The sequence below is a fragment of the Psammomys obesus genome, unplaced genomic scaffold (genome assembly GCF_907164565.1).
Source record: "Psammomys obesus unplaced genomic scaffold, mPsaObe1.curated_primary_1811, whole genome shotgun sequence".
NCBI classification, from domain to species: domain Eukaryota; kingdom Metazoa; phylum Chordata; class Mammalia; order Rodentia; family Muridae; genus Psammomys; species Psammomys obesus.
In genome coordinates, this window is record NW_026591420.1 from 6120 (window position 1) to 18648 (window position 12529).

The window sequence follows — 12529 nt, forward strand, 5'->3', positions numbered from 1 at the left end:
ATTGGGGTCAAGTGGTAAAATATGCCTCAGGCTATAGAGGACATTTATCATTTAATGCACATACTGAGGCTGGCCTTGAACTCATGACCCTCCTGGATCAGCCTTCCCACTGCCATTAACATAGGCATGAGCTACCAGTTTCTGCATTGCAAGCATTTTAATAATGATTTTGCGAATAGTTTTCTGTGGCTGCTTTGCAGATGAGCTCAGACACAAACAGTGAGGGTCACCGTCTCCAGGATTTGAATCTGGTGCCCCTCAGCTGCCTGGGCTTCTCTCCATAGAACACCTCTCTTAGAATGGCACATCTATATCTCTGTCCATTCACATTTACAGAATAAAGAATGTGTAAGCATCACGCTGCTGTTAGAATCCATGCGTTGTGCCACTATGTGCACTGGGAGAGCTGACAGCAGGGAAAAGCAGAGACAGACTGAGCGCAGAGATCTGCTCTGCATGGTTAAGTAATGGAGATGCGATTCACAATCAGGAGTCATTGCAAACGGTATTATGTTTTGGTTCCTTTTGGCAGATCCAGCGGTTGTCTGAACCACAGCCCTCAGAAAATACTTTGTCCTTTGAGATGCTGACACAGCTGTCTGCTTTAGCTTCACCAATGACCTTTAATCTGAGGAGGAAGAGAATAGCTGCTCTTAGCATTTAGGATTTTCTCATAATTATCCTGTCAGCCATTGTTTTCCTTTGGACTTTAAAGGAAAGAGTAGAATGCACAATTATAGATTATAGTAAATACAAACATAATGTTGTAAAGGTTAAAGGCAGAGATGATAGAAACCTCTAAAACTTGTTGTTTCTTCATTGGCTAAGACCCTTCCAGCAAAAGTCTTCATCATGATGCAAAGGCAGTAAAAGGCTTAGAGATCATTAGTCTTTTCACTCCGCTACAGACACTGCGTGTGCAAAGCTTCATTTGGCTGAGCTTCAGTTTTCCTTAATATACAGAGGTACGGGAGGAAGAGATGGCTCAGTGGTTAAGAGCACTGGCTGCTCTGGCAAAGGATCTGGGTCCAATTCCCAGCACCCCCACAGTTGCTCACAGTGTCTGTAACCCCGGCCCCAAGGGATCTCATACAATCCTCTGGCTTCCATGGACACCAGGCATTCATGTGGTACACATATACACATGCAGGCAAACACACCTACACATAAGACAAAATGAATAAATCTCTAAATAGATTAATAGCAGAAAACATAAATGTATGTATATACGTGTTAAATCACACATTTGTGATTTAACTAGCTAATGTTTGAGGAAGTATTGAGATAACCATGATCAAAGTGTGACAAAAGTTACACACAGTAGGCACTCAATGGATGTCTTCAAAATACAGATTATGTTCCCAGGGTCTGGATGCAGAGGTCTAAAGAGGCTCAGTTCACGTGACACACAGTCACAATTCCTTTCACAGTCACAGTTCCTTTCATTCTCTTTCCATAAGTGGGTAAGCATTTGATTAACATGTAAGTTTCCACTGTTCACGGCTCCAGTGGCTCCGTGCTGATGGAGACACTAACAGAGACAGTCTCAGGGTGGACTGGAAGAGAGAGATGACTTCATAATGCACTGATGGGTCTTAAAAAGAAGGTGGCCTGTGATAGTGGGAAGGGCTCCCCCACCAGTGTTCTTCCTTTGTTTAGTTCTTCGTGGAGCCACTTGAACTTCAGGGGCAAATCTGATGTTATCCTAGTGGTCAGCATTAGTCCAGCCGTGATTTGCCCTCTTTGTTTCTCCCATCCTTCAGGATCTTTCTTCAGGTTTCAGCATAAATTCCTTAAAACTGATCTGTTTAAGTCAAAGGCTTCCATACTTACTCAGCAATTAAAAATAAGGAAATCATGAATTTTGCAGGCAAATGGTTAGATCTAGAAAAAATCATCCTGAGTGAGTTATCCCAAAAGCAGAAAGACACAGATGGTATATTCTCACTTATATAGACCATTAAGATAGGATAAACACACCAAAATATGTACACCTAAAGAAGATAAACAAGAAAGAAGTCCAGGGGTAAAATGATCAATCCTCATCTAGAAAGACAAAGGGGGTGGACATTGGAAATAGGAGAAAACAAGTAACAGGACAGTAGCCTATCACAGAAGGCATCTGAAAGACTCTACCTAACAGTGTATCAAAGCAGATGCTGAGACCCATAAACAAACCTCTGTCAGAGTGTAGGGAATGATATGAAGAAAGGAGGAATGAGTGTATCCTAGAGAGGACAGGGAGCCCCACAGGGTCCAAATATATCTGAGCACAGGGGTCTTTTATGAGACTGTTTATCCAACCAAGGACCATGCATGGATACAACCTACAACCCCTGCTCAGACATAGCCAATGGTAGCTCAGTATCCAAGTGGGTTCCCTAGTAAGGGGGACAGGAATTGTTTCTGACATGAACTCATGAGCTTCCCCTCACCCCTGAGGGAGGAGCAGGCTTACTAGGCCAGAGATAAGGACATTGCAACCATCCTGAAGATACCTAATAAGCTAGGGCCAGATGGAAGGAGAGGAGGACACTCCCTCTCAGTGGACTCAGAAGGGGGCAGGGAGGAGATGAGAGAGGGAGGGAAGGATTGGGAGAGAAAAGGGGGAGGGCTACAGCTGGGTTACAAGTGAATGTATAAAATTATTTAAAAATTAAAAAAATTAAAAAAATGTAAATGGCTTCCTTTCCAAATTCCTTCAAGGCTTCCCGGGCCTTCTCCTACCAGGCACCTTAAGAATTTTCTAACTTTCCTTATTAATTCCCCAAATTACCTGTGGGGCAAACTGATTATCTGTCTCTTTTTTCTACCTGAAAGGCAGGGACAGAGAATTGAAACAGAAGTGGGGATTGTTTGACTGACACTCTTTCGACTGAGGGTGGCAGTCTCCAGGTTTACCATTGGCTTTTGCCTAATCACAGTGTCATTTAGTCCTCAGAGTAAAATGGCAGATTCACTGAGCTTAATCTGTATACTTCATATATAGTTCTCTACTCTATGCCAACTTTTTGTGTTTAACAATTTCTATGCTTAATAAATTGTCATTACATTTTTTATAAACCTAAATGTGTTTCAGCATTTTACATTTCAATCTCATGTGTTCTGAGTAACAAGTTGTATATTTTCCATATCAACTTGTATGAATTGCTTAAGTTTATTCAAACAAGATTATTAAAATAGTTCTCAATATCATTCCTGAAAACCCCACTGGAAGCACTGTAAAGAAATATGACTGAGTCTTACATACTTTTGCTTATGAAAGGAATGAATATTTTGCTATGCAAACAATCATGGATTCTGCTAAAATATATAAGTTAACTCTAAAGTGTCAGCTCTCTTGTTGTATTCACAATTAGCATGACAATCTCACACAATAAGAAATTGACAAAATGCCAAACATCTTCTTTGTGAGCTACACACAATTGCAGTTTTGATGCCAAGTACCCTAAAAGGTCCTGTGTGAGGTAGCTGTGATGCTGTTAAGAGGTGACTGGATCATGGGAGCGATAACTCCACCAAAGAGTCAACCCATTGCTGAGTTCCCAGCCAAGGAAATGAGGCCCCAAGAAAAATGTAGGTCATGGAGGCCAGGCCTTTGAAGGTCAGATCTCTGCCTCATTCCCTCCCTGTGGGCTTGCCAACTTCCTAGCTCCCTACCCACCAAAAGGTAAGCAGCTTGTGCCCTTATAACCATATTTCTGCATTGCCACAGGACTAGCAACAATGGAGCGAACTGAAAATGGCTTTGAGGCCCCTTGAACTGTGATCCAAAATGATTTTTCACTCTTGTTTATCTGTGATATTTTATTACAACAACAAAAGCTGATTCATGCCTGTCTCCTTCACAGGTCCTCAAATAATTGTATCTTTCATAACCGTAAACTAGGTGCAACCTGTGACGATGTGGTCATTTCTCTGAGCTGTCAAAGCTCCATGCTGACACTTACTTCTTTTCCTTTCACACCCACACTTCCTCTGCTGGTTGTGACCTGAGAAACTGGCCTCATGAAACAATATGGGCCATTTTTCTTTCCAAAAGAGTTAGTCTAGTCCCTGGCCTTAGAACTCTATTGTATACATACATACCTGCTTGCATGCATGCATGAATGCATACATACACGTGACCTTATAAAATGCTGGTATCATTTCATACATGTAAAATTTCAACCACCTTTGGAATCATACTTTTTAGAGCCCTACAGTGTAATGACCTGAAATGTATATTCGAATTAGCATCTCTATACTCACACATCAGAGTTTAAAATAAAGCCGTTTATCCACTTCCAGGTCTTGTCCGGCAATTCAAAACTTAGTCCAATCCAAAATGAAAGGCCTCCTTCCTTTATCCAGTCCTGTAGGAATCTCTACAATCAAAACAGAGTAGGAGACTTAACCCTGAGACTGTGTCTGGATGGCACCTTCACCAGCCTTCTGAAGCCTAGTTCAACCTGTCTATGAACTGAGTGCCCAGGTAATTCTTCCTCCTTTGTGAAATCTGTGCCCATATTTATGATCCTAGGACACTCGCCTTCCATACACAGTGATCGGCTCCATGTCATTAGTTTCTCAGACTATGAGTTTCCTTAATGTCCCCACTTCCTTTGCATGGAAGATGTGTAAGTCTAGACGGTGGTGTAGCTTCAAGAACAGCTAACATCTCTATTTTGTTGAACAACTTACCAGCTCTTCTTGGTCTTGAACAAGCAGCAAAGTGGCTCCTTTCTGATTACAATCATCCAGACCTTCCTTCCAAGTGTTGGGAACTTGAGAAAAATGTATGCATTTATGTCTGTGTGGAATCCAGTCTTTTGGGCACATTGACTTAGCTGGACTCTCTGAAGTGAGAAGGAGACACGGAATATTTCTACCTGTTCTTACTGCACCACAGCCAGCTGCACACAGTAGTTGCTTTACTAACACACACTTTTACTAACAGGTGCAGGAACAAGAATTCTGTTATGACAGATCAAAAATATATATAACATACAATATATATACATATATATTCACTTTTGTTTCTGTTAATTAACTTTAGGAAATGTTAACTACTTGATACATAAGCTAAAACAAATATCCCATTTGAGCATTTCTGAAGTCAATGATCAAGTGTGCTAACACCCTGAGACAGTATGGCCAAGTAGTTAAGACCTCAGGCTTCAAGGTCACACAGTTTAAAGATGTTCCCAGCATTACCAACTACCCATCACGAGACCCTCAACAAGTTTCTATGCAGCAATTTCCTGTAACATAGGACTGGGGTGATACACTGTCTTCATGGATGGCTGTTGTAAGCCTTGGCTTACCCTCAGTAAATAGCAAATTTACCCTCAGTAAATAGCAAATTCAGCTATTATTCTTGAGAAATTCAAGCCACAAAGATTACCTGTTGTGTTACCTATGTTTTCTTGAATATACACACAGTGTTTGTCTATTGATGGTTTTTGTATTAGGACTCGAACTAGTAAATAAGAAAACACACAGAGAATTTAGTGCTGAAGTCAATGGTGTGACAGGTGTTTTATTTTTTATCTCTCACTCCAGGAAACTGAAGTTATTTCAACAAACCTGAATATCTGGATTGAAGAAATAATATTAGCAAACTGAGTTGAGAACCAGTTTAGAGACAGAATATATAAACAAAGAAGAAAAACTCAGAACATATGGATTCACACCACTGTAAAGTCACATCATATCTAATGGCCTTACAGAAACTCTTAACTTACCCACACTCAGGCCTGAATGATTATTACTACATCACTTTCAAGAAAGACAGCTTACTGCCATTGAAGTTTAACAACCATTTAATAAACTAAGCTTCTGAGCCGTTTAGGTTTCTTTGTTGTTATTGTTTTTGTCACAATTGTGACCTTTTTTTAGGTTCTGGGTACATGTGGGGTGTGTGATGGCAGGTGGGGGGACACTTGGAGTCAGCTCAGAACACACCCAGACACCAAATCCTCAGCACAAAGAAGATTTATTACCCTGGGGTGAAGAGGGGCTGTGTGTGCCTCTGGATCAGGCAAAGACAGCAGCAGGTATGCTTTCCAGAAGTGCGTTTTTAAGGAGAAAAATGGGAAGTCTGTGCTGGGGTGAGTTGGTAAGTGCTGTTTGTACTAACTTTAGCCAGTGTAGCCAAATAATGAATTTGGATTACTGGACCTTGATGTTTTGATAGTTGGACCTTGGTGTTCAGCCTCAAGAATAAGCTTGGCATAAGAAAGTGTTTAAATAAGGGACTGAACCTTTGGTGCCAGCTTTAGAAGGATAATCTAATTGTTTAGCAAAGGAGAGGAAAGGGGAAAGAGCAAAACCTGTTGGCCGCCATCTTTGCCATGCTCTGGTCTTTTAGAGATCCCCTGGTGACTCTCAGAGGAATTTGGAAGCATGAAGTGAATGTGAAGTTTCTGCCCAGGACATAGATACTGTCCTGTAGGCCCTCATGTCATTGGTGTTCCCCCAGGTTCAAAGGGCCAAGTCATCTGAAGAGGCAGTGATATTTGCAACAGAGAGAGGAAGAATTCTGAAGCAAAAGATCTTGCTTTACCTACCTAAGATGCTCATCCCAATCAGGGTCAAGAGAAGAAGGATCAGCCCAGCACAGCTGAGTTTCAGAGCCAGCCTGTGTGAACATGAGCACTGGCAGGCATCTGTGAAGGAAGGGAGGCAGTCATCTGTGCAGGAAGGGGGTCAAAGTATCTTTAAGGAGGATCTCTTTTAATCAAGAGACATTTTCGATGCTCAGTTTTTCAGTAATTGTTGCTCCACCTTGGATCTAGGGTATGACATCCAAGGAGAAGCATCCTGTGAGTACAGATGGTATTTTCAGTATTTCAATTGTGTTAGCCCCGCCTTATTGGCTGAGTTCCAAACCCCCTGAGAGATGAACTGAAACTATGGCTATCACCAGACAATATGCCTATATATGCACTGTTTTACACACACACACACACACACACACACACACACACACACACACACACACACATTGTGGCTATAGCTTTCATGGTGTTCTTTCCTTAAATAGAGTACTGTCATAATTGCTCTTTGTTGTGCTCTGTTCTGTTTCTGAGACAGGGTTGTCCATTAGTGCAGGCAGATCTCTAACTCTCTGTGTGGCTGATGATGACCTTGAGCTCTTGAGTCTCTTGCCTCCACCTCTCAGAGGATGGGATTATACACACTAGACATAAGTAGTCAAAACATAGAGAATAAGACACTGTGAAGTTCTCTAAATGGGACATATGCATCTAATCCCATTCCGAACCAAGGTTCAGGCATCATCACATAAGAGGGGGCAGAAGGACTGTAAAGCCATAAATGGTCGATAACTGCCATGAAACACTGTCTTCTGGACATAACAGGGCAGTTGCACATATGAACTCCAGGCCACTTGTGATAGCTCGCACAAGACCTTCAAAAGCTCAAGTCAGACAAATGTCCAGCATGGTGGGGGCAGTTGGGCATGAGGTTCCACCCCCAGCTGGGGAGATACTGGCAGTTGATGGGTGCTAGGAGTGGAAGAGTCAGTTTTCTTCAAGGATACAGTCCCTAAGAGGCCGCCTAAGCCCCATGATATGGCCCTACCGCCATGCACATGCTGGCAGCGCTCACTGGACTCAGCAGAAGAACAAACACCAAAACCTTTAGCTGTTTAAGTCCCTTCTTCCATGCTTGCATGTATGAACACAGAAATCAAACACTTGCTTGTGACTATCATAAATAACCAGCTCTGTCAAATCCCCCCTCTAATTATCAAAATCTCCCATTCTCTCCAGACGATGTAAAGTTCATAATGAAGCTTATTTGGTAACTCTTAAGATATTTTTCCTAGTTTAAAAAAAATCTGTTAATTTAACAGCTTCTGACAAGCAGCCTTAAAGAGTTGTGGTTCATGTTCTTGAGACAATACAGAAAGATTACATTTAAAACATTGCAGTAGTATATAAGGAAGCTCAGTTGTGTTACAGAAATTCACACTATACCATGACCACTTCAAACATACTTTCTGCCTCTGTGTCTGTCTCTTTTTATCCATCCCTAAATCATGGTATCCTCTATAAATGCCTCATATCAGTCCACATTTCTGGCAGACAGGGGGTCAGTTGCACCAGTGGTCAGTGCTAGGATGCTGTGGAGCTGAGGCATGGTTTTTGTGTTCTGTAGAGAAGTTTGGACCAGTTAAGAAGTTTGCTTTACAGCAAGGCTTCCTGCTAGAAGCACCCCTTTCCTTGTAGATGTAAAATATCCTCTCTTCAGGGTCTTGTGACTAAAGCCAAACAGAATGGTTGCACAAATTTCACACTGACTGATTGACTAAAAATGGAATGTGTGAGCATTTTTTTCTCACATTTTTTAGCCATCTACACTCTTCAGCACTGACAGGGAGCTGGTCATCTTAAAAGCAATAGCTTAAACCTGTAGGGAAAAAAATCATAACTCTGCAGGATATTATGACACTAAAAGGAGAAATAAAATTACTGACCTGGGGGAAGAGATGGAGGTGATGCACACTGAGACCCCCGAGTCCTGGGGGCCTTTAAATTTAAGTAGACTGTTGCTGTGTCCATTGCAGACAGAAGCTGGGACACTGAACTCGTGAGCAGGGACACAGTCCACGTCCTTTGAGGTAAAATGAGAAAAAGGAAGTCCTCTGCCAATGCCCTGCTGGGTTCACACCTACCACTCTTGTCTCTGTGGGTGTCTTTGTAGTTATTGGCCTTGGTGTCTGTCCAGCTCACACAGCTTACACACTATTGTCTTTTCTTGTTCTTTATTCTTCTCTCATACAGTACATCCTCACTGCAGGCTTTCTTCCACCCTCCTTTCCCCATACCTCCCCTTTCCCTGTGACATACTGCTCCTTTGTTTCCCTTCAGAAAAGAGAAGCCCTCCTGTGATGTCAGCCAAATACAGGATAAAAAGATGCAATAGGACTAGGTGTAAACTGTCATATCAAGGCTTGACAAGGCAAACCAGGAGGAGGAAAAGGGTCCGATGAGCAGGAAATAGACTCAGAGACACCCTGACCCCAACTGTTAGGAGTCCCACAAAAACCAAAGCTTTACACCCACAGCATGTATGCAGAGGGCCTAGCACAGACCCAGGCAGGCTTCATGATTGCTGCTTCAGTCTTTGAGAAACCCTATGAGCCCTGCTTAGCTGATTCTGTGGTCTGTGTTGTCCTGGCGTCCTCTGGCTCCCACAATCCTTCCTCCCCTCCTTCCATGGAGTTCCTTGAGCTCTGCCTGATGTTTGGCTGTGGGTCTGCTCCCATCACACGTTATCTTCAGAAAAGAAGGAATAACTTGGTGTTTCCTTTTCTTAACTAAAGAGAGGGGCTTTTTGTTCTGATTTCTGTAACCATCAGTTCTGAGTTATTCTCTCAGGGTTGTTGTTATGTACAATGATGAAAATCCCAACCATTCTATTTTACCAATGAGGACTCAGGAGTAAGATGCTGGGGTGAAAACCTGCTAGCTCAAAGAGGCAGAGAAAGCCCAAAAAGTTCAAAGCCCAAAAACCCAGGGCGCCAAGGAGCTGAAGTCAAACCTAAAGCCAGAGCTTGAGCTTTTTCTTCTCCACACTGTCTTAAATACCCCTCAACTCAAAGTCCATCCTACTCTTTAATCACTGTCAGTTGCTTTCATGTTCCACCTCTTGACTAAGGGTTAACTTTATTAGATCCGATATACAGAGAGCTCTTAGACTAAAGGTGTGTGCTAGACCTGGGTGTAACACACCATAATCACCTGCTTACAATAAACAGAAAGTTCATGGATTAAAGGAGTGAGATAGGGCTCAACCACAGCAAGGAAACAGGGTTTTACAGTTCACAGTTTTGGGGATCACAATGGGATCCTGCAATACAGGGTGGGTGAGCTCAGGGTGAGTGAAATATAGCATGCTTCCTCAGTTCAAACTGAAGTGAACACTTTCTCCAAATTATCAGCAATTAAAATAGATAATATATTCAGCTGTGTTGCAAAAATAAATTAATATGTGAAAATCCATGGTTATGTTTGACATGAGTGGAAGCTGTAAAATCCTCCTGAAACATCCAGGCTGCAAAGGAAGCTGTGGAATGTGGAAACAACATGAGCTTGGGAAATTTTCATGACTGACACAACAGGAAAAGCGATGAGGAGGGGCCATGTGTGCCACTCTGCACGGTCCTGCTCTGCACTGCACATGGCTGTGACAACATTCCCCTGAGTTAAGGACGTCATCTGTCAGAGCTACAGGGAGTGCAGGACGTAGGTCTCTGGGGTGTGCTGACTTCTCCAGGGATTTTGCAGGCCTAGAGCCTCAGAGCAGACATCAAATGCCAAGTCAGATATTCTCACATTACAGTGAGGAAAAGGAAAACACGGATTTCCTTCAAGTCACCTTTTATTTCGGAGTGGAATTGTTCAAGGCACTCACAGTTACTGGCAGTGAGGACAGTCTGACAGGTGTGAGTTCCAGAAGATCGGGGATGTGGACATACAACCCACATGGGGCTCACTCATTCCCTGAGACGATGATGACTATGAAGTGAGGGCAAACCTGTGGGGGTCTCACAGCTCACTTACGACTCAGTGCAACCCCTTGCAGCCATTTGATGACGGTCATCTCACTCAATGCCAGGAAGAGTGTTCTGTGTCAGGCTCCATCTATTTATTTTCTGCAGTGCTGGAAATTGAACTTAGGACCTCATGAATTCAAAGGAAGCACTCAATCACTGAACTGTGTTCCCAAGTGCTTTGCCAACACTGAAAACTTTAGCAATTACACAAGATTTTCCAGAGTTTTCCATCTTGAGTCATGATATTTTAAAATCAATATGGAGAATTTATGAAAATATTCTCAAATTATGGTACACAACAAATTTAGCATATAGGAAGGCCTTGAGCCTTAGTATTTAGAGAACTGTGTCCTCTGTGCTCTGACTTCCACAAACACAGTTAGGCATTCATTTGTGTTTTGCACACACAAACACTATCTATCTATCTATCTGTCTATCTATCTATCATCTATCTATCTATCTATCTATCTATCTATCTATCTATCTATCTATCTATCTATCTCTCAACGTTCTTAAACATTGTTTTAAATCTAAAAGCCAGTGACTAACATCATATTCAGTGATAGAAGACTGAAAACATTTTCTCTAGATCAGGAGTGTCTGCCCTCCCCTCTTCTACAGTGAGTGTAGAATCTCATCACGGATATATAGTGAAGTGAACAGGTGACATATTGCTGTGTTTGTACTGCGCTTGCATTTGCACTGGGGAGCAGATGTGAAATACATCCTGTGTTGGATTTTCTTGCATAAAGATTACCACACTGTGGGCACCTTAAACAATAAAATGTTCTGAGAGTTCTGGAAGTCAAAGTCTACAATCAGAGTGTTCTCAGAGTTGATTTCATCTGAGACCTCCCTCATTGTCTCAGAGCCATCTTCTTGTTCCTCCATGTCCTCCTCCCCTGTACCTGTGCCATAACCCTTTTGCTATCAGTCACAGCAGAGTGGGGTATAACTTCAAAGCTTCGTTTTAGCTAATGAACTGAGAGCCTGTCTCCAATGCAATCCCATTCTGAGGCACAACATATGAATGGGAGGGCCAAAGTTAATGACATAGCCTAGTGTGTTTAAACCAGTCTGGTGAGAACATTTTAATATTGTGAACATTGTAAAACATTTATTTATTTATTTATTTATTTGTTGATTGGTTGATTGATTTAATGCTTTTGTGTGAGTGAGAACATGCTATTTTGTATGAACTCATAAGAATTGTTTCTCTCCTTTCACCCTATAGGTTTTAGGGATCAAAGTCAGGCCATCAGGTTTGGCTGCAAGTGCTGTCATTCTCTGAGGCAGCTTTACCTGTAAATGATTATGTCTGTATATATGACTGAGTATCATAGCTGAGTGGATGGCTATTGATATACACAGGACAAATAACAAAGACTTGTGACTTCTAAATGCCAAGTGAAACTATTAATTAGCACCAGATGTTAAATGCAAACCCTTCTGAATGGGAAGCACTCTTCCTGACTTGTCCTACCATAAATGCCACTGGTACTCATAAAGCTTTCAAAACCATAATGGATAGGACATTGGCTAGAAGCCTCCCATATTCAAGGTTCAGAATTTTCCACTGCAAACAAGAGCAGGTCAGTTGTCTCTGTGCACAGGAAATAACAACCACAAAGGTCTCCAAAGAAGCAGGTTTTTGTAACTCTGGTCAGCAGACCCATTAACCATCTGTGTACCAACAGGCCTACTAGCATCTGTCTGGAGTCTACAAACATGGGATTTTTTTAACACATGTTCTATAACGAATATTCTATACTAGTTTTGTCAAAAACAAAGTTCGTAAATGGGGGAAAAGATGAGGGGACAGCCCTAGAACTCACTCTTCTCCAAGGCCCCCTTTCTTAAACAATATGGTCCCCTTATTAGGTGATCACTCTTGTTCAACCATTCAGTAAACAGCCACTTACATGTGTTCCAAGACACATTATTTGTTGGGAGGGTTGCATG

At 42.0% G+C, this 12529-nt stretch overlaps 1 protein-coding gene across 1 annotated transcript; it reads right to left on the minus strand.

Annotated features, from left to right (window-relative positions):
- Positions 1-440: 440 nt before the first annotated feature.
- On the minus strand, positions 441-8570 carry LOC129679164 (killer cell lectin-like receptor subfamily B member 1C). The gene is made up of 6 exons (XM_055610087.1): positions 8486-8570; positions 6552-6650; positions 5387-5461; positions 4684-4838; positions 4252-4367; positions 441-628 (listed from the first exon to the last, which is right to left on the minus strand). The coding sequence occupies exons 1-6, from the start codon at positions 8568-8570 to the stop codon at positions 487-489; spliced, it is 672 nt and encodes a 223-aa protein (XP_055466062.1). The 3' UTR covers positions 441-486.
- Between the last annotated feature and the right edge of the window lie 3959 nt (positions 8571-12529).

Bases quoted from the DNA above. Each gene is read 5' to 3' on its own strand.
- LOC129679164 (XM_055610087.1), bottom strand. From the start codon at position 8,570: ATGGACACAGCAACAGTCTACTTAAATTTAAAGGCCCCCAGGACTCGG. The intron at 5,462-6,551 runs GTAGGTAAAGCA...CTTATTTACTAG, and splicing joins GATTGGGATGAGCATCTTAG to TTCGAGTCCTAATACAAAAA. The intron at 4,839-5,386 runs GTAATCTTTGTG...TTCTCACTTCAG, and splicing joins AAACATAGGTAACACAACAG to AGAGTCCAGCTAAGTCAATG.